The sequence below is a fragment of the Arachis ipaensis genome, chromosome B4 (assembly GCF_059453495.1).
Source record: "Arachis ipaensis isolate K30076 ecotype BB chromosome B4, ASM5945349v1, whole genome shotgun sequence".
NCBI classification, from domain to species: domain Eukaryota; kingdom Viridiplantae; phylum Streptophyta; class Magnoliopsida; order Fabales; family Fabaceae; genus Arachis; species Arachis ipaensis.
In genome coordinates this window covers 70,640,862-70,663,905 of record NC_142439.1, presented here as the reverse complement: position 1 = coordinate 70,663,905, position 23,044 = coordinate 70,640,862, and the positions used below count along the sequence as shown (strand labels likewise).

The 23,044-nt window shown below is 35.2% G+C and overlaps 1 protein-coding gene across 1 annotated transcript; it reads right to left on the bottom strand.

Moving 5' to 3' along the window:
* Positions 1 to 13,263: 13,263 nt before the first annotated feature.
* On the bottom strand, positions 13,264 to 15,103 carry LOC107636472 (uncharacterized). Its single transcript, XM_016339977.2, has 2 exons — positions 14,396 to 15,103; positions 13,264 to 13,401 (listed from the first exon to the last, which is right to left on the bottom strand). Exons 1-2 carry the CDS (start codon positions 15,101 to 15,103, stop codon positions 13,264 to 13,266), a joined length of 846 nt encoding a protein of 281 aa, XP_016195463.2.
* Positions 15,104 to 23,044: the final 7,941 nt, after the last annotated feature.

Genomic DNA, 23,044 nt, shown 5'->3' with positions numbered 1-23,044 from the left:
CTCGATACATTGGTCCATTTCAGATCTTGGAGAGGATTGGGCCAGTGGCGTATCGGGTGGCTTTACCACCCCATCTTTCAAACCTGCACGACGTATTTCACGTGTCGCAGCTTCGAAAGTACACTCCTGATGCTAGCCATGTGTTAGAACCCGAATCGGTTCAGTTAAGAGAAGATTTGACGCTTCCAGTGGCTCCAGTCAGAATTGATGATACTAGTATCAAACGGTTGCGTGGAAAAGAGGTTTCATTAGTCAAAGTGGCTTGGAGTCGAGGCGGTGTTGAGGAACACACTTGGGAACTTGAGTCGGAGATGCGAACGGATTATCCGCACTTATTCTCAGGTAATTGAATTTGAATTTGAATTTTGTGGGCAAAATTCCCAATTAGGTGGGTAGAATGTAAGACCCGGTTAATTAACGGCTAATTAACCCATATATGAGAATTTATTCTAGAAAGCCAAAAATGATATTTTTATGGCTTAATATGATAGAGGAAATTGAGACGAGAATTTCGGTACCAATTTTATAGAATTCGGACCAAGATTGGACCGAACGGGCCAAACCGGGCCAACCGGACCCAAAGTGGGCCCTTGGCCCAACATAACTAAACCAAAACCCTAGTTTTCAGCACTCTCTCTCCTCACAACACACTCAAACACGCTGAAATTGAAGAGAGGGGAGGAAGAACACTCTCTCAAGTTCTTTCTCTCACTTGATCTTCAAACCACCATAACTTTTGATCTAGAGCTCCGATTGCCGCTCCGTTTGCGGCCACGCGTTCACCGCGGAGAGCTCTACAAAACCCATACAATTAATCTTGAGGTAAGCCACGTTTTACTGTTCGAAATTCCAGCCCTTGATTTCGAGTTTCATGAGTAAAAATGTTGAGATTTTGGGTTCTTTGATGTTATAGGACCCAACTCTCTTGAAGGAGAAGGTTAATCTTGTCTCTTTGGACCTTGGGTGTGGTAAGATTCTCAAACCTAGTGTAATTTGTTGTTCTATGAGGTTTGGGCATTGAGATGTTGTGTATGGGTATGATGATTGTGGCTTAGGTTGTGTATATGTGAATATTGGAGCTTGATTGGTGATTTTGGAAAGCTTAGAAGAGGGTTTTGTGTGATAAAATCTGTTCTTGGAGGTGTTGAGACCTTGAGAGCTTGAGGAAAAGTGGTTTGGAAGTGCTCCGGTTGAGCTTGGGAAATCGGCTAAGGTATGGTTTCGGTTTCCCGTATCTAATATGTAATGTGGTAGGAAATACTTAGGCTAGAGGCCCTAAGATAGGCATTGAATTGATGATGTTGTGGAATGGTTGAGATATATGATGTGATCATATGTGTGATTATGAATATTGATGCCTTGATTGTGTGATATGTGAGAAAATGCATGTTGTGATATATGCTTGATGAATGATTGAGGTTGAATTGATGGGTGGTGCCATATTGTTGGTGAGTATGATGATTATGTATAATGATGGTTGATTGGAAATTGATATTGTTAGAAATTGGGATGAGAAGGATGTATGACATAATATTGTGTTTATCCTTTGGCCTTTTGATTGAGAAGTGTTAAAATGGTTGGAGGTAGTTTTGAGAATTTTGGTAAAATGTCAATGCGTGAGTTGAGGATGGCTTGTTGTTGAATTTGGTACACTTTGATTGATTTCAAAGAAAAGGGATGAAATTGGCATGTTTTAATTGATTTTGAAAAGAGTTGAAAGTGGCTTGTTTTGAAAATGGCACTTTGTGGTTTTGAATGAAAATATGGTTTTTGGGCATACTTTGACGGGACATAACTTGGACTACGGATCTTTGATTTGTGCCAAATCTGTTTAGAAATGAAATTGGATCCGGGATGTCCATGCCGTTCGAAGAACGGATGAAAAATGATTTAAAATGAGAGAGTTATGACCGTCGGAAGATTGGGGGTTGAATCTGTGAATTCTGCAGCTTTTAACTTAGAAAATTTTTAGCAGAATGACCCCTCGTGCGTAGGCGCACTTGGCGCGTATGCGCCGTTCTTCGAGAAAGCATCATCCACGCGTGCGCGTGGAGTGCGCGTACGCGTGGCCCTGTTTTCATCCCAAAGTTGATTTTTGAGTTTTAAAAGCCAAACTTCATACTTCTAAGCCTCCGATCTCACCATTTATGTCTTAAATCATTATGACATGCCTAGCTATTAAAAAGGGGCTAGTGAATGAGGTAACTTGCGAGTGAAGCAAGGGAAAAATGAATGATCAATGAGGATCAAGATGATTATGTGAGATGCGGAGGATGGTGGTGGAAGTGCTTGTTAAGCCATGGGCCGAAAGGCTATAATTGCTAATGAAACGGCTGGTTATGGATTTAACCGTGAGCCGGAAAGGCTGTGTATAATATGAATATTGGCTGGTTCTGGACTGAACCGTGAGCCGGATGGCTGATATGGATGTTGATCCATGGATGAGAATTCATGCATGCTTATGCTGAATTATTGATAATTGAGATTTGCACTTCCACTATCAGAGGCACGAGATCCCTGGGAGGAAGCAGTGGCTAGCCACCACGTGCTCCAGGTGGAGGCTCGAGACTCTGTTGACCCTATGTCGTAAGTGTGGCCGGGCACTGTGAAAGACCCGGATGAGCTCGCCCCCGAAATATTCACCAGTGAGGGTGATGGATATGGATCATGTTTATGATCAAGTTTATAACGAGTATAACTCGAGTTGGGGATGCGCGACAGAGGGACAGTCCAATGGTTAGCTACCAGGACTTGTCGGGTTGGCTCTATAACCGACAGATGATATCATCAGCCACTAGGGACAGGCATTCATCATATGCATACTATGTGAATTGTTTGAGATTGCCTATTTGACTGCATATTACTTGCTAATTGTCTAAATGTCTTAACTGCTCCTATTTGTATATTCTTTGTCTGATATAACTGTGTTTGCTATAATATACTCCTGCTGGTGGTTGGGAGGTTTGAAGGAATTGGAAAGGGAAGTATTAGTTAGACTGAAGAATCTTTAGTCAGATACCCTTATATGGTTTAGCTTGTTTATAAGCTTTGATATTATCTGGAGGAAGTTCTAGGATTGCCTTTGGCTTTCCTCTATTATTATGTATTATATATGTGGAAGCTGTTACCGTGCTGGGGACCTCTGGTTCTCACCCATGCGGATTTTGTGGTTTTCAGATGCAGGACGCGAGGCTTCTCGTTGAGGCATGCTGGAGACTTCTGGATTAGCGAAGATCCTTTGTTCTTGGGACTCTGTTTTGGTTTATATATCTTGTCTAGATACTTTTATCTCCATTAAATAATACAAACTGTGATGACTCCTTCTAGAGGGGATTTTGGAGAATAGGTTGTATGTATTTGTGTCCCTTTGGGTTTCCTTTGGGGTTTCCTTATTTTATTATATGTATATATTATTATGCTCGGACCGGTTATCTTCGCAGCCGGATTTTGAGTCTTGATATTCCCGTTTTTGACACTCTTTATATATATGATCTTGCGTTAGCTTATCCTTTGCTCGTTACGTTATCGATCGGAGTGTTGCGCGTTCGAGTTACGATTTTTGTTTACCCCTTTTTCTAAAAAGGCTCCTAGTTATAATCAATTATTCATACTACTATACGTACTAAATTTTTATTTTAGAGGTCGTAATACCTTGCCATCTCTGAATTATGACTTAAGCATAAGACTCTGTATGGTAGGGTGTTACAGTGTATGTTGAATTATTTGATTTAAAATATATATACCATTTTTTGTTGCTGCTTAACTTAGTTTTTTAAACAATTACTTAAAATTATACATCAATTTTACAAGGTTTTATTAGGTAGATTCTTAAAACAGTGTGACCATAGATTTATTGAGCTAACTTATAGCCACGCTTAAAAAGGGTGGCCACATAGTACAGTAGCCTTCAACGGTCACGATAAAAAAATGTGGTCATAACCAAAAAACAAATTAATACGCTTCAAAAGTGTAGCCATATCTTGAACTATTGGCACGCTTTCCAATCATTACCAAAACTAAACTAATGGACATATTTAAGAAAGTGTGGCACTAGAGGACACACTTAGAAAATGTGGCTAAAGGGTTATACATACTACCATGCTTTTTGTAAAATCTGTAAAATTAACGAATAATTAGCTAATAAATTAATTATTAATCAAAGAAATTAGAAAATATAATTTATAGTTTAGTGAGGTAGAATTAATTAAAACATGAATTTTGACACTAATTTTAAAGGTTTTGGCCCAATTTGGGCCAAACGGGCCAAATTAGTTCAATCGGGCGCAAACTGTACCAATGGCCCAACCCAACACATAAAAACATAAGAGCTTCAGCTCTTTCCTCCGCCATCAAATGAAACCCATGCCGAAACACACATGAGGGAGGAGAAGGAAGAACTTAAACCCTAACCCTCCATTCAAATCCACATATCTCTCAATCCGGAGCTCCGATCGCCGCACCGTTTACGGCCATGTGACTACCACATTGTGCTCTACAAAGCCCAGTAATCAATTCGGTAAGGATGTCACAATTTCAGTTTCGATTTTCTCTTCCCCAATTTCGAAAATCCTATGTTGTGGGTGTTGAGATTTTTTATTCTTTGATGTTCTAGGGTCCAATTAGCTTGAGGAATTACCGAGTTTTTGTTGAATTGAGGCACGAATAAGGTAAGGATCCTCAAACCCTAGTAAAATTCTTGATTAATTATGGTTGAGCATTAAGCTTGTGTATATGAATGTGGTAATATGTATTAGGTTGTGTATATGTGAATTTGGAACACAATTAACGATAATGGAAGCTTGGTTGAGCTTTGCGTGCTAAAATTTGGTGGTGGAGGCTTGTGATTTTGCTAATTTAGGTTATCTTTGGTGTAGGGAGAAATCGGTGAAGGTTTAATTTTGGTTTCTCGTATTTAATATATAATGTTTTGTGAAAGCTTAGGCTAGATGACCAGAGGATATGTTGGAATATATGATTATATTAAATGCCTAGTAGTTTTGATGAAAAATGTTGGGTTAGTTTGAGGATAGATTTGGTGATTGATGCTTGTGATTGATGGTTGATGAATTAGTGTTTGAATGAATGATGGTGATGTATGAATGAAATTGAATATGAGGTTGTATTTGAGTATGAATTGTTAGGGTTGAACGTGAAGAATTTATGTATTGGGGGACCATGGAATAGATGAGAATTGATTAGGCATGTTTTGGACATGTTTGGTTTGAATGGTAACTTGAAAACATTTTGGATTGAAATGGAATCTTGTGAAAATAGAGGTTTGTGTTTTAATGAAAAACTTGATTTTTGACCGAATTTTGGCAGGCTATAACTCAACTTCCGGAATCTCAAACTTTTCTAAACTTATTTTATATGAAAATTATATCCGTGAAGTTTACATCGTTTGAAGAACGGATGAAAAATGATTTTTAATAAAAAAGTTATGTGCGTCAGAAGTTTGGTGTGCGAAAGATAATTCTGCAACACTTAATAGCATTTTGGCATTTTGGGGAGGCTTGCGTACGCGAGTGCACATGCAACGTGGTTGTTTCGTTCGGCCAGACGAGCTCACATACACGGGAGCGTACGCGAGATGGTGAAAATTTATATGCCAGCATACGCAAGCACATGCATGTGATGCGAGAAAACCATTCGGCCAAGGAGACTCACATACGCAAGGAGAGGTCACGTACGCAAGTTGGGAAAAACAACACTTCTGTGTATGCAGAACATGGTTCGCGTACGCAGGGCCCTGTTTTTTAGCAACTTGAGTTTTGTGATTTTAAACATGATTTTAATTTGAACCTCTAAACCTCTATTTTTTCTCTCTAAGACCCTAAAATCTAGTTTTAATCTAAGGAAGGAAGTTAAGCCTAGAGAAGTAGTCAATTTGGAAGTGAAGAAAGATTTTGAATAGATGAATTGTGGTTGAAAAAGGGGATACTTGATTTGATGAGATGATAAAATAAATGAATGAGGCAATTTTGAGAATAATGCAATATTGAGAATCATGAATGGGACAATTAATGATGATAATGATAATTGATATATAATGATGTTGAATAACTGAGAATGATGAAATATCAGTATGATTGAATATTATTGAGACATTCGTTGACCCCCTGTACGTAAGATGTGACCGGGCACTTTAACTCCCCGGGTTCTCCCATGGGCATGCATATATATATAATTTGAGCTTAGGGTCTCCCCCATGTGAGCTTGGAATTCTTCCCATAGTTAATTTTTGAGCTTGGGAATGGGCGTACAGAGGGACTATCCATGGTTAGCTACCAGGACATATCGGGTTGGCTATGTAACCGACAGTTAATATTAACAGCCATATGGCAGGAATACATCATATACATATGTGTGTTTTATTTGATTGTGCATTTATTGGGTTAACCTATGTGATTATTATGCCTATTTGTTATATTTACTACCTGCTGTATCTGTATTCTACTTGTGTGTTACTTTGCCTGTATTGTTTGTCTGTGCACCAAAGTTTTGGAGGATTGGAGGAAGGCAATAGTTGAGGGATTGAGATTAGAATTGAGTTAAAATCTAGGTGCCTTAGATGACTTAATCTAATTTATGGTTTAACTATTATTCTAAGTTTCGAATCTAAGTGTTGGAGTTCTAAGAATGCCTCTGGCTTTCCCGGGACCTTATATCTTATATATGTGGGCACCTTTACCATGCTGAGAATCGCTGGTTCTCATCCTATACAATATTGTTGTTTTTAGATACAGGTCGAGAGGCACCTCACTAGGCATCTGGAGTTCCTGTCACAGTGGAATTTGGACTTTGTATTTTGGGTTATTTTGATGTATATGTACATATATATATGTATTGTGTAGACTTTTCCCTTATTCTGTTTAGCTTTTGTGCCTCATAGAGGTTTTATGGAGAACTAGGTTTCCCTTTTGAGTATTTTTGGACTTGGATTGTATATGTATGTATATGATATTCTCCAGCCAGCTTTAACTTTGTAGGTTGAGCCCGGGATTTGAATATTTTGTATCCTTGACTCTCTACTCTTATTATATATGTATGTATCTCTACTTTCTTCGTACACAAGTAAAAGTTATCTTGAGTGTTGTGCTTTTATTTTCACGATTTTGCTTTAACCAACCTTCAAGGCTCCTCGAATATTATATTCTTTCGATTATATATTATATATGTATATTTTATTTTAGAGGTCGTAATACCACACCACCTTTGTTTTACAACTTAAGCGTAAAGCTCTGTGTGGTAGGGTATTATACTTTTAAAGCGTGATAACAGATAAAAGTGTTGCAACAACGTAAGTGTGTCCATAGCCCAATAAAAGCGTGGCCATAAAGCAACAACCACGGCCTAACACGCACCCCTTACAAAAGTTTGGCCATAGCTCAAAAACCGTAGCCAATATCTGCGGTGACGCTTTTCCACTTTTTGGCATGCATTTTAAGCGTGGCAAAAGCTAGTTTTTCTTGTAGTGACCAATGTGGTATTTTAGAACAATTAGGAGACACTTTATATATTTTTTGAACAAATAATTAGAAAATGGAATAGACATTTATTTATTTTCAATGAGTGGTTTGGCAATTTATTCTTCTTATACTGATACGTGGTCAGGAGGGCATAGAGCTAAGGGGCAGTATGGTAATCTTGTCACATTCAAAGATCTGAATACCAGCAAAATTATACCATGCCGGTCTTGGACATCAAGAAGACCGAGAGTCTATTCAGAAAAATAGTGGTACTGAAATAGCGACATCTCATAAGGCCCATTGGGCTAAGTCAGGATAGTAAGAAACCGAATAATACTTTTCAAATTCAATAGAAGGCTTAAATTATTATTAATTTTCTAATTTTTCTAACATTTATTTTAATTTGTTTTGTTGTTAGAGTTTGTTAGAAGATTTGATTTACTTCTGATTTGCTTAGTAGTATTTTTAGGCATTTTAAATTTAAATCTAATCTAATCTAATCTAATAAGATCAAATCTAATTTAAATTTGTTATCATATCTTTATAATTTTAAATTTAAATCAAATATGATCTAATCTAATAAGATCATATCTAATTTAAATTAAGTTATCTTATCTTATCTTTTAGTTAGTTTGTTAGGGGCCTATTTAATCATCTTTGGTGAGACAATTTCCACAACTTTTGATGAATAAAATTTTCAATTGTTTTATGCACATTTTTTTAGTGTGATTAAGTGAGATGAGTGATTTGCTTTGCTTGTTGCATGAAGAAGATTGAAGGGTCCAACACTAAGATGATTCTCTGTGCTGGTCTCTATCAATTTTCATCCCTCTAATCTAGGTTGTCAACACAGCTTTTTTGAAGGTCTTGTAGGGAATCCCTTTCGGTGACCTAGGTTGCTAAGAACAGGTTTCTTAGAGGTCTGGTAGGAAAAAAACCGTATCTATCCTTTTAAGTTTCCATTATGTCTTTTCTGTTATGTCTTTTCTCCATCCTTTTCTTATCCCTTTATCCTTCGTTCTAATTCCATATCGTCTGGTATCAGTTACAGGTCATAGGTAAATTCTTATTTATATACATGTTCTATGGGTATTGTTTAGTCTCTTTGGTTTTTCTCTTTAATTTCTGCAAATTCATTTTAGAGTCCACAATAATAAAAAGAATAAAAAAATTATTTAATTTTTGTTTATGTAATTATTCTATCTTAACGTTAGTGCCTTCAAAAAAAAGGGAGAGTCGCAAAAAAAAAGATTGAGTATTACGATAGTGATGATAAAGGAATCTCGTATGCGAAAAAGGATTTTCGGTTGCAAATCCTTGCATTGGGAGGAATGACTCTGAAGCTTATTTCGGATAGATAAGAAAGATAGAGATAATTTTTGCAAATTGCATCCTTTCAGAGGAAAAAAAGTTCGACTGGTACAAGCCAATTTTTTCGATGATACCCATATGTGGTGGACAAAATTAGGAAGATCTAGAAGACGGTATGGAAAAAGCCCAATTTGTAGCTAGGAGAAGATGAAGAAAATCATGAGGAACCAGTTTGTTCCATCATCATACCATATGAGGAATCGGGTTGTGCCATGATCATACCATAGTGAATTTTTTCAAAAATTTTGTAAGTTACAACAAGGTTCACAATCAGTGATGGAGTACCACAAGGAATTTCTATATTTGATAGATAAGGCTAATATTAAAAGGAGTCCTAAGGTTATTATGGAACGATTTTTGTTTGGATTACACGAAGAACTTGCAAATAAAGCCCAATGTTACCATTACGCGACCATGGAGGATTTGATCAAATTGGCCGTTGACATGGAGCAGATGCAACAATTTATAGTAATTTGGGGTTCCAAAGGAGCAAAATTTAAGGATCAGACAAAAATCAAAGTTTCTAATTTCAAGAAGAATATTATAGATCGACAGAAGAAGAGGATTTCTTCTACGCCTATCTTTAATTCTTCTTCAAAATTAAAGATGGAAGAATTTGTTGAGTATTCTATAGATGGAGATGTGTCCTTGGAAGATTCAAAAGTGCAAAATTTCTCAACTGGGTCCTTGGGATGTAAGTAATTTGAAAAATATGAGAGAAAAGAAACTGCGAAAGAGTGTGAGTGTTCGAGTGAAATGAATTCATGTTTGATTGAAAGTGAGTGTTTTGAGAGAAAATAGGAGAATAGTGAGCGAGAGGAGTCAATTAGCACAAAAGAAACTGAGAGTAATAAACACACTTGTAAGAGAGATCTAGAAAGTTCTAGCTTAGAGAATAGTGCATTAGTATCATTGAAGTCCACGGAGTGTTTAGTTTCTCATATATCTAACCATGAAATTCCTAGTGTTTTTATATCAACTTTCCCAAGCTTTGTAGATGCACTGGTCAATTATGGAGGCATTAATATGGATGAAGGAGCGGAAAGACAACTAATTGCACACTTTGGACAAGATGGTAAAAGTATGGCGAGAAAGATTGAACTTGCACACATGAAAGACATAGCCACAATTCAGTCGATAGAGAAGAGCCATCAAACCATGGTATTTGAACCTAGAGATTGGGTTTGGATTCCTTGGAGGGAAGAAAAGCTTCTAATTCAAGATTCGAGGACGAATCTTTTTGAAGAAGGAGAGGATGATACGTAGTCAGGATGGCATTTTCGTCATTTTAGAGCTAAAGGACAGAAGGGTATAATCTCGTCACGTTCAAAGATCTGAATACTAGAAGAATTATACCATGTCGGACATGGACATCAAGAAGACCAAGAGTCCATCTCAAAAACAGTGGTGCTGAAATGGCGACATCTCATAAGGCCCATTGGGCTAAGTGAGAACAGCAAGAAGTCGAATAATGCTTTTCAAATTCAATGGGAGGCTTAAATTATTATTAATTTTCGAATTTTTTAGGCGTTTATTTTCATTTGTTTTGCTGTTAGAGTTTGTTGGAAGATTTGATTTACTTCTGATTTGTTTAGTAGTATTTTTAAGAATTTTAAATTTAAATCAAATCTGATATAATCCAATAAGATAAAATCTTATTTAAATTAACTCATCTTATCTGATCTTTTAGTTAGTTTGTTAGGGGCCTATTTAAACAACTTTGGTGAGACAATTTACACAACTTTTGATGAATAAAATTTTTAGTTGCTTTATGCACGTTTTTTTTAGTGTGATTAAGTGAGGTGAGTAATTTGCTTCGCTTGTTGCATGAAGACGATTGAAGGGTTCAACACTAAGATGATTTTGTGTGCTAGTCTCTTTTAATTATCCCTCTCATTTATGTTGTCAAGGATAGGTTCTTTGAAGTTCTAGTGGGAATTCCTTCCCATAACTTAGGTTGCTAAAAACAGGTTTCTTAGTAATCTAATAGGAAAAAAATCTTATCTATCTGTGTCTTTTCTGTTGCGTCTTTTCTCCATCATTTTCTTATCCCTTTATCTTTCGTTCTAATTCCTTATCAAATACTCCTTGCGTACTCATTACACCATTATCATAAAGATGGATCATGATGTTCCAGTTTGAGCGAAAATCGTGCTTATGGTGATAATAAAATAAGTGCACAAAGCATAAGAAAAAATGACATGCAAAAATGTTTTCATTCTCTTATGCGGCATTCCTCATCATACATACAAAAGCAAAGCAAGTATAAATAAAACTGTATTATTATTAGTTGGATATTGGGGTGGATGGTTTGGTGTTGCGACAGCTTAAAAATCATAAGCTGATTTTGTGAAACATGTATATAAATGTTTTGATTAAAGACAAAGACAAGAACAAAAGCACATCAACTTTTGATTTATAACCAAACAAAAAATATCCACTTATACTTCTGAAAAGCAGCAAGCAATTCTCAAATAAGCAATACCAAACCTACCCGATCTTTGTCAAAGCTAGAATGTATTTGAGCTTGTACGCCTCAGTTGATATCTTGGAGTGAGACTTGTATTTGAAAATAATGTTTCCTCAAAGTCCTGCAATATTAATATTCAAAATATTAAAATATAACTCACGTGAGTAAAAGAAGTGTAAAACATATAAATAGTTAATGCGTGGGATGAAAAATAAACTTCAATCAATAATTAAAATTAAACTATGGGCTACGTACATCGATTCATGAATATGAAAAGGACAACAAATAAAATGGAACCAAGAGAATATAATTGTTTATTACAACTTAATAAGATTTAGATTGATAACATCATCATTTTGAATAGCAACCCCACAAAGCTAGAAGCCAATAAAAATTAAAGTTTGGGGTTATAATTGGAAAAGTAAATAATAAGTTTTCATTGCTCTAACACGTGCAAATTTTATGAAGTGTGTTTCTTAGTCTTACCAATTAATATTTCTCATTCAATTTTACATTATATTATAAAGTTAAAATAAAGTGAGCTTTGTACATCTTCATATAATAGGATTATTAATTCAAGCTTGAGGTTGTCGTTACTCATGACCATTAGCTAATTATATTATTAAGGACTATGTCGAATAAAAAGCAAAAATTGTTGGATGGTTCAAGTATTTACATTGTTGAATTCACTTGTGTACGTCCATTTAGCGTTAGATTTCATATAACATTTGCCTTTTTAAAGGTACTATGGATTTCCAGTTTTCTGAAATTAAATAATTTTGAATATAACTATAATATTCAATCATTGAAAAGTCAGAAACAGTCAACTTCAAAAACTCATTCCATAGTTAAATGTTCGATCGAATGTCTTATATTCTCAAATTATAATATAATGAGTATCTAACTTTTTTTTTTTTTACTTTTTTCTTTTTCCTTCGGAGTCACAAAGGATCTCGGAACCCTTGCCTCGAAAGAATCGTGTGCTCAGTTGCTCACTACTATATCAGCAAAAAAAATATATATATATAATTAGAAAAGTGAATCGTTAATATAAACAAGTCATATTAGTATAGTTTAATATAAAATATCCAAAACATATTGAAAATAATATGAATAATGTTAACTGAATTGACATGTATGATGGTAAAAGTAATGGTAAAGGTAATCGGTATAACAATATTCTTCATTAATTATATTTCTATCCCTTTTTAAACACTGTTAGCGATAACAATTAACAATATTAGGGTGTATTTGGTTTGTATGTTTATTTTTTATTTTTATATTTAATGTTTTATATTTTCTGAATTTTATGAAGAAAAAAAGTAAAAATAGGTGGTGAAAACAGAAAACAAAATTTTATTATTTTCTTTGTTTTCACCTTTTTCTTCATAAAATTAAGAAAATAAAAAATACTAAAAATAAAAAAAAATAAAAACGCAAATCAAACCCATTATGAACTTTCTTCTAGTCATAATTTCTAATTCCATATCTAGCCTTATTGATTGCTACATTTTGTGAAGATAATTTATTGGTGAAAACCTCTTAGCTTTCAGCTCTCTTGGAATGCAAAATTGACATAGAAAATTTTTTTGCACCTATGCTTGAATTACAATTCATTCTATCCCAGATTATAAAAGAGAGCTATGTCATTGAATGTGTATCAGAAATATAATTGATATATACAATAAATAAATAAAAACATTTTGCACACATTGTTTATATATAACAATATCTTGTACATCTCAAGTTCAAAGAACATTTTGATCATGGACAAATTATGTCACACTGATATTTAAGCTAACAAGTCACCAAAATTAAAGTACCAAACAAACTAGTTATAAGCATATTTGTTTGGTGTCTACTAGTCATAAGCATATGATTAATAGCCATTACAAATTAAAAAGTAAGAATGACAGGTAATAAAACTAATTTTCAAAACACAAATAACCATATTCAAAAAGTAGTAATAACTACTATTTTTTTTTTCTTATTTCTCTGAAATGGGTTGCTTATGCTTACCATCAGCTTCTTGAGCCGTCTGTTTGATTTCAGCAACCGAGACTTGTCATTCTCTAACTTTTCTATATAGGCCTTGAAGCATCAAATAAAGAAGAAATAGATTTTTATTGTGAGAATTTGATATATCGTTGACAACCAATGTATGAGTCCATCATTTTTAGATAGCTATTGTAACTGACAGATCAACTACTAATTTAACTTTTAAAAGGTCAAAATAATAAAGAATTTTTAATCAAAAAGACATTATATTCTTTTGAGATATTGAGATATCTAATTAAAAATACACTAAAAGATTGTATTTGGAGGAAAGGAGAAATAAAGTGAGACGAAACACTAAAACAAGAGATTTTGAAGGAAGGAATACTGGTTATTTTCTCTCTTCTGAAAGAAGAGCTCAACAAAATGAACTGAAGCGATTTACAGGACCCAAAATAAACCAAAAAAAAAAAAAGATAATGCATTTCAACCTCATCGTGGGCGTCTCTATCTAATACTCCCTGACTCGATATTTCAGGGCCAAATTGATGATTTTTCCTGTTTTAGTTGTCGCAATTTATGGGAAAAACAAACATAATAATCACAATTGCTAATGTAATGCAACTGAAGAGTGCATCACAATAATAATACCACGCCGTAATGTCATAATCATGATTGCTAACCATAATTTGAAACTATGCAGAACTTCAAATTGCAGTTCGTAATTGCAATCTTAGTAGCAATATTGTGGTTGTAGTTACTATTGGAACCACGTAAGAGCATAATTCCAGCGTGATACCGGTTCAGATGTCCATTAAGGCCACAAGAAACTAAAAAAAAAAGTGTATCGGCCACCATACCCACAACTGGAACAGAAACAACAGTGACGGCAAAATCATTGGGACCGAAAAGGACAATTATTCTAGTATTTTTCAATAAGTATGGCAAAATCATTGTTATATGAATTCACCAATTAGACAACCTATTAAAATGAAAAATATTTTAAATACCTTACCGCGTATCCGTATCAGTATCCATGTAAGTATGCTCTCAAAAATGAAAATAATTGAAAACCATGCTTGATTGGTACCTGCTTCTTTGCTCTTGACTTAGCAGCAGATTCTCGGTTCTTGGCCATTCTCCTCTGCTTCCTGTCAATGCCATGTTCTTGCACCTCAGCTGAGAACCCTCTCTTCCTGCTGCGGCGGCCACAATCACCGAAAACAACTCCCTTTGAATCTGAACATGTGCATGATGACATGGCCGCTGGGGCGGCCACCGGCATCGAAATCTCTAGTGATGAATTAGAGTGACCAGTTTCCATCACTGGAGTGTTAACAACTGGCTTTGAATCACCAAAATCATGACACACATTCTCTTGATGATGCTGTTGCACGGAAGGATATCGTATTTGCAACCAATTAGCTTGATGAGAAGCCATGACTATTGGATCAACACCAATAAAAGACTTAGGGTCAACAAGAACATTATTGCCTTGGCTTCCAACATCGTAATTATTGTTACTAGTATTATGATTGATCATTTCCGCATGGGCAAGAATCTCTTCAAAGGTTGTTGTGTCCGGTAAATTTGGTTGTTCCAAGTGGTGGTGGTTGTTGTTATTGTTGTCCATTGACGATGACGTGTTAAAAAGAAATGAAGGATTATTAGATGAAAAAGTTGAACAAGGGTTTTGCACAACTTGTCCACTCTCATCAATTATTCCACTTCTCATAAGCTCATCCAAATTCATATTATGGAGTGAGTATTGTGATCCTTGATGGGCTCTATTAGCCATTCAAAAACTAATAGAGCTTAAAATCACAACAATAATAATAATACGAGTAATCAGGATAAGAAGTATAATTCAATAGAATATATATAAGTTTAGCAGAAACTTTATAAGGGAAGAACAATTTCAACAAGATACAAGCTAAGACATAAAACAAGTAATCACACTAAAATATGAAAAAATAGTATCTTAATAGGTAGATTACCTTTGCAAAATTAGACAACAACGTTGAGGGTTCAATAGAGTGTGATTTATATATATATATGCATTGATTGTAATTTGAGTTAATGAAAACAATTAGGGATGAAGTGAAGAGCTCAACAGTTAGTTTGAAGTGCGAAATATGAGGCGCCCCAAAAATCGAGGAACATAAATAACAAACTTTGCTGATGCGGATCTATTTTGGGAAGATCCTATTTTAAGAGAAATAAGTGTGTTCACATCTCAACAACCATCTACTTATGTGCTAAGATCTATATGGGGTTGTAGGTTAAATATAAATATAGACCTGTTTGACTAATAAAAGATGTATTTAATTTTGCTGAGTTTAAAAAGTTCCATACAATTATTTAATAACCTTCATTCATTTGAATAATTATTTATGTGTTCAATATAAATATAATTAATTTTTATGATATAATGTTAAATAATTAAATATATACATATACAAATTTTATACATTAGGCATCAAAGTTAAATTAAAAAAAAAAATAGCCAAAAATAACCTTTTTTTTATCCCTTGCACCCAATATATTTGTCTTCAGACTTCAATTGCAGGCTTATAAAAAAAAGTTGTGCTTTTTCATTAATGGAATACGTAGTTAGCGCAATTGACAACTACAAATATGTAGCGGATTGTAATTGTTATTTTATAGAATTACCGTTGATAGTTTTTTTTGTATTTCTGACGCGCTCATATCTCATGTCTCTCATTGTCATTCTGACGCGCTTACATCTGATCACTCTCACCTCTCTCTCGACTCGTTTTCCTAAAACTCGTTTCTCCCCAAAACTTAAATTTCGTCCGTTTGATTTATCTCCGAAGAATATATCCTTTTTTTTCCTTCTCTATGAAATGTAAAGCTACATGCACTGTTTATCCTCCTCAATGCTACAACAAACTTGCAGTGCCACAACGACACCGGGGTGTGATAGTCGACTCCTCTAGCGATTACGTTATTGCCTTTGAGGTATATAATCTCCAACTCTAAGCTATTTTATGCTACTTGTTGTTTTACCTAACTGAAATCAATTTTGAAATTTGAGATTTGATTAGATGATTATATCAATACTTATGATTTTGACGATTTTAGAGTTTCAGTTCGATTGTTAACAGAGTCTGTATTTTGACGATTTTAGAGTTTCAGTTCGATTGTTAACAGAGTCTGGTGGGGGAACACGGGACAGTTTTACATAGCCAATTTTTGGCTTTCATCCATTTAATTCGTGTTTGATTTAGGGTCTCATCAATTTAATCCGTGTTTGATGTTTGTTCCGTTGGACGGGACACCCGGGGATTCTATGGCCTTTCACACGGCCCGTGTGAGAGGTCAGATGGTTGTCACACGACCCGTATGAGAAAGCGGCACGCTTTGACACGTCCCGTGCAAAAGATCAGATGGCTGTCTCACGACCCATGTGATAAAGTGGCTTGTAATGACCCAACTTCCGGAATGTCATGATCATATAAGAAGCCGAGTGTCACCAACTTATTTCTTTAATTTATAACTAGTATTTAATATATGAGACTGTGCCTTGTTAGAGTGTTATCATTTTTACGGGTAATTATTTTTTTAAAACATTTAAAAGAATAAAATAACCAAGCATACACGAACAGAAATATAAAAGAACATAAGAGACAGACATCCAAACTGATAATATACATCACAAGTAGCGTTATACAAAAGATCTAGTCAGTGTACACCCTTATCAGCCTCTACATAGAAAATATATACATATATAATACACAACACCCCGGGACCTAGCCCATACAAAAAGTCACTAAACTGACTCCAGGCTAGCCTTGCAACACTAAAGTTCCTAATCTCTCTGGTGTACTAACACAAATGAGAGTCTATATAAAAGTCAACGCTATGTTGGAGTGTCAACAAAAGAATGCTCCTAAAACTAGCTATCCGTCGTCAAACTTCGCCATTAGGCAAGTCCCTATGGGGATTACCCATCGGCTGATCACTACCTGAAGATAGTAACTCCTCCTGCTCAAACTCCATCTCAGTATCCTCCTCGTCCTCATCATCAGGGGCCACAATAATATCTCTAGTAACTTCGGTAGCATTGCTATCACTACTCACGTATCCGTTAGTGACTACAGGTCCGTTCACATAGATAGGAGTATGATGAGTCCATATTTTCTGATATATTTTGCCTTGATTTGAATGGATTCTAGCATATAAACTCACACTTAAGCACCCAAATAGCATACTTTTGTGTTTGATTCCTAAGTTGATCCTAAATATGAAAACATATAATTTTGTGCTTTAATAGAGCGAATTAATCCCACTTTTATGTTATTTGATGCCGTGATATGGTTTGTGAGCGATTTCAGGTCTTGAAGGCAAGAATGGATGGCCAAAAGTGGAAGAAGGCATTTACAAGGGAAAAAAACATGAAGAAAATAAGGAAAAGCACACACAGCAAAGTGTGCGTGCGCACAGCCCTGCGTGCGTACACACAAGCGAGGATTTCCATGTGTGCGTGCGCACAGGTCAATTTTCAGCCGAGTGTGCGGACGCACACATCTGTGCGTCCGCACAGGTCCCTGCACGTGATTGCATTAATGAAACATCAAAGGAATAATTATATTATATAAAAGTTAATATTCAACTATATACTTTATGATTTTGGTATTTTTAAACTTGCTCGACGATCTGTTATATAATAAATTAAAAAATATTTTAACTTGACGCCCGGGGAAGAGGCCCCGAGGGGCCCATTCCCAATCTGTCCCCCGACCGGCACGTGATGACCCGCTCGAGCTAAATTGGAAGGCTGAATGGCTAAATTGGAGTGCTATATAAAGGAGACTTGAACACTTATCAAGGGGGCACAATTTGGGGGACACATTAGAGCAATTTTACATAGTTCTACATAGTATTAGGAGTAGGAGTAGTGTAGAGTAGAGAGCTCTCCTAGGGCTTATGTAGTTTTCATTGTAGTATTTTATAGCAAGCTTTGATCCTTGAATTTACTTCTTTGATTGTAAGTACTCTCAATTTCTTCTTTAATTAAAGCACTTTTACCTTCATTTTCTTTTGGTTCAAGTTACTTTGTTCATATTGCAATTTTGTGTTTCTTGAAGTTTTGATCAATGAATTTTATGTTTCATGCTTCCTTTATGTTTGGTTGCTTGTTTACATTTGATTTTGTTGATAGTTGGTTATAGTCTCCTAATTTCTCTTTGCAACTTTTCATGTTCTACTTTTATGCACACAAGGTGTTTGTAAAAATGCCAACCTTAGAATTTGAGTAGATTTTTACACCATGGCTTGTGGTTTGAGTTCCTAGAATACTAGAGTCATAATGTCCGACATTTAGTGGTGATTCTATGGTAGTTAGTTGACTCTTGTTTCCATTGACGCTAGCCTTTTATCAACTAGTTTGGTAAGTTAGTTAGGACTTATGGATTAAGGTCAATTATGCTTGCTTGACTTACTCCTCGATGGTTAGGGTTGACTAGGCGAGATTGACTCATGACAATTACCATAGTTGTGGTTTTGGAAATGATAGGATTCCTTGGATCCTCATTCCCAAGTCAAGGCTCTTTATTGCATTTAAAGCATTTTTCCTAGTTTTGATCTTGTTTTCTTCTACTTGCATTAATTACCAATCTTGAGCAAACCCCTTTTCCATCCTAACAACCGAAAGCGTATAACACTTTAATTGCATTCCTAGGGAGAACGACCCGAGGTTTAAAAACTCTCGGTATATATATATTTGTTTTGAATTGAAATATTTGATTGTGAGAGTGATGAACTAAGGATTGATGGTTTAGAATTCACAATAAATTCTTGTTGCAAGTATAGTTTCAAAACCAAGCAATCATCCTTTCATACAAAAGTTTGGTTGTCACAAGTAACAAACCAATAAAAATAAATAACCGAAGTATTTAAACCTCGGGTCGTCTTCTCAAGGAGTTGCAGGGCAATATGATTTATTATTGGTTATGAAAAAATTATATTTTTGGGTTTTTTAATGTGTAAGATAAAAAGCAAGAATAATAAATGGTAAGAAAGTAAACTGTAGGAATTAATTTAAATAAATAAATAAAACTTTTGGCAAGGTATAAGAACTAGACGTCCTATCCTAGTTATCCTTATCAGGTGTGAAGATAATTGGATTCTGCTCCCACTTTTAATTAACCCTTGCTAAACAAAGAAAAGTCAAGTGGACAAATTAATTTGATCCTCAGGTCCTAGTCAACTCCTATGGAAAGACTAGAGTTATTGGAGTACAAATTAATCAGCAAAGAATTCCAATTTTATTCAACAGCTGTGTTTGATAACTCAACTGCTAAGTACTTAACCAAAGCCAAAAGGGGAAAATAAATCTAATTTGAATTGAAATCATTCATAAATAAATTAAAGCGAAATCAAATCTGAAATACCTCAAAATATATTAATTAAGAAAATCATAACATGAATGGTTCATAAGCTAAATCTGAAAGATAAATATCAATTAAAGTAATGAAGTTAATAAAACTAGAAAGTAAATTAAAGGAACATTGAACCTGTGATTGAAGAGAAATAATCCTAAACTTGAGAGAAATCCTAATCCTAATCCTAAGAGAGAGGAGAGAACCTCTCTCTCTAAAAACTACATCTAGACCTAAAATTGTGAATTATGAGAACGTGTTGAGTCTCTGTATGTTCCCTGACTTTAATCTATTTTTTGGACGAAAACTGGGTCAAAACGTTGCCCGAAATTGCCCCCAGCATTTTCTGAATTTTCTGCAGATCGCGCATGCCACACGTACGCGTCGTCCATGCGTTCGCGTCTCTGGCCGAATTCCCTTTCCACACGTGCACGTCAGGCGCACGCTCGCGTCGTTGTGCTGATCCACTTCCACGCGTACGCATCAAGCACGCGTACGCGTCGCTGTGATTTTCTCCGTTTTGTGTGCACGCGTGAGCCATGCGTGCACGTCACTTCTCGCTGGTTGTCTCCTTTACTTCTTGTGCTCCTTCCATTTTTTTGCAAGCTTCCTCTCCATTCTCTAAGCCATTCCTGCCTTATAAAGCCTGAAACACTTAACGCACAGATCACGACATCAAATGGTATAAAGGAGAAATTAAAATACACAATTTAAAGCTTTAGGAAGCAAGTTTTCAATCATAGAATAAATCCAGGAAGGAATTGTAAAACCATGCAAATCATATGAATAAGTGGGTGAAAAGCTAATAAAAACCACTCAAATTAGCACAAGATAAACCATAAAATAGTGGTTTATCAACCTCCCCACACTTAAACATTAGCATGTCCTCATGCTAAGCTTAAAGAGACAAAGAGAATTAATAAGGGACAGTAAGACTCATGAAATGCAACCTAAATATAAATGCAACTATATGCTAAAATGATTCTACCTACTTGGTTAAAATCAAACAAGTTCTCCAAGACAAATACAAACCAATTTCCACTAATTCAAATCGTACAATAAAAAGCAAGTAAACTTGTAAGAAGAGAGCTCATGAAAGCAGGGAACATAGAATCAAGCATTGAACCCTCACTGGTAGTGTATATCACTCTAATCTCTCAAGTGTCTAGGGTCAATCACTCTACTCTTCCCTATTCATGCTTTCTAAACCTTGTTCTTCATCTAACCAATCAACAAATATTTAGCACATCAATGCAAACATCATGAGGTCTTTTCAGGGTTGTAATAGGGCTGAGGTAAAGGGAAGGATACATGTATGGCCAAGTGAGCTATAATATGAATCTTTGACTAACCTAAGCTTTCACCTAACCCACACATATACACTATGTAATTCTAAAAATCATACCTAGCTACTCATAATTCCCACTTTTGTATCACATACTCATGTACCAAATTTTTTATATTTCTTTACTTTTATCACATGTGCATTGATCTTTCTATTAAAGCTTAACATTGGGGTAATTTTGTCCCCTCTATTTATTTATATATTTATTGAATATTTTTTTTGAATCATAAAAGCAAACATAACTTATCAATGCACATGGATTTTTTTATTATTTTTCTATTTTGGTTTTTTCATGAGTAGGTTCCAAAATTCTCAATATTCAAATAAGTTAGAAACATGATACATTCCCTTATTAACTCATGTTCCCACAGTTTCCCACACTTAGTTGATGCATAATCTCTATCTTAAGCTAACCAAAGATTCAATTGGGGTATTTAATTTATTTTTCTACTTAAGGCTAGTGATGTGGTTATAGACAGAAAGAGATTAAAAAGCTCAAAGTGGCTAACAATGGTGACAAAAAGGGTAGGCTTATTTGGGATAAGTGAGCAAAAATAAGTAATGGCCTCAATCATATACAAGCATGTAAATATACTAAATAATGAACATATAGAATGAAACAAAATCTAGATTATAATCATAGAGAAGAAAACACACAAGAATAAAAATTTATGGTTAAATAATGTAACCATATAAATAAGCTCAAAATCTTACAGGTTGTGTGTTCTTTGGCTCAAAAAACCATGTTCCAAATACAACTTCAAACGAGTTTAACACAAAAATTTTGATTTTAAATTAGTGAAATTTTTCAAAAATAGGGTCCTAGAAAGACTTATTATTTATCAACCAAGTAGTACGTAAATGCAAACAATAAACTACACATGCAATCTATTATGCAATGCAGCAATGAACTAATAAAGAAAATAAGGCATTGGTGTTGAGAAGAGAATAACTAACTCATAGGGATCGGTATCGACCTCCCCACGCTTAAAGATTGCACCGTCCTCGGTGCATGCTGAGTGCAGGTGGACGGGCTGTTCCAACTGGCGCTTTTCTCTGAAGATTTTGTAGATGGACTTGTCTGTCTCCCTAAGTAAACGTCTTCCAATTCCCTTCCGGGTGGCCATCCTGAAAGAAAAAAGGGAAGAAAAGTAACCCAGAAATAAAGATAGAAAACAAATAAAATATGGGTGTGAATGCCAAATAATAAGGGTCTCAAGTACATGGTAGCTACAACATGCAAGTGAGAAAACAGTAGATGCAAATGGCATATCAATAGTACAAAAATTTGTAATAAAGGGGAAGAATATGGGTAATGAAAGACAGTGTAAGTTCATGTCAATATAAAAAGAATACAGGTATCATAAAAGATTGACATTGACAGAAAAATAATATTACCCACATTGTAAAAGAAGTCACTAAGCACCAAAATAATACCAGAAAAGATACAACAGTTGAATAAGAAAATTTAACACCAACGAAAAAAAATTAAAATACAACGAATGAAAGTATGCAAATAAATTAAATAAAATAAAATGGAATTGAAGAGGGATGAGAGGTTAAAAGAATGAAGAAGAAAAAAGTAAGAAAGAAGGAAGAAAGAAGTAGAAAGGAGAGAAGAAAGAAGAAAGAAGTAAGAATGTAGAAACGGGGCGCGACGCGTACGCGTGCATCACGCGGACGCGTGAAAACTGAACTAGCCATGCAACGCGTAAGCGTCGCCCACGCGTACGCATGGGTGGCCATAAAGAGAACATGACGCGCACGCGTTAGGGACGCGTCCGCGTGAATGAATTTGTGCCTTTCGCACAATTCCCTCGCAAGGTCAGCACAACCCTCTGTCCAGGTGCTCTTTACGCCGATTTGGGTATTCACGTGTACGCGTGGAATGGCTTGTGCGCCACGCACCCTGATGAGCGGATAATTTATACGCGTTTTGACATTGTTTTTAGTATGTTCTTAGTATGATTTAGTTAGTTTTTAGTATATT

What these genes read in the sequence shown, in the direction of transcription:
- LOC107636472 (XM_016339977.2), bottom strand. Translation starts at nt 15,103, where the DNA reads ATGGCTAATAGAGCCCATCAAGGATCACAATACTCACTCCATAATATG. An exon ending in AGTCAAGAGCAAAGAAGCAG is followed by an intron (nt 13,402 to 14,395) that starts GTACCAATCAAG and finishes TGATGCTTCAAG; the next exon opens with GCCTATATAGAAAAGTTAGA.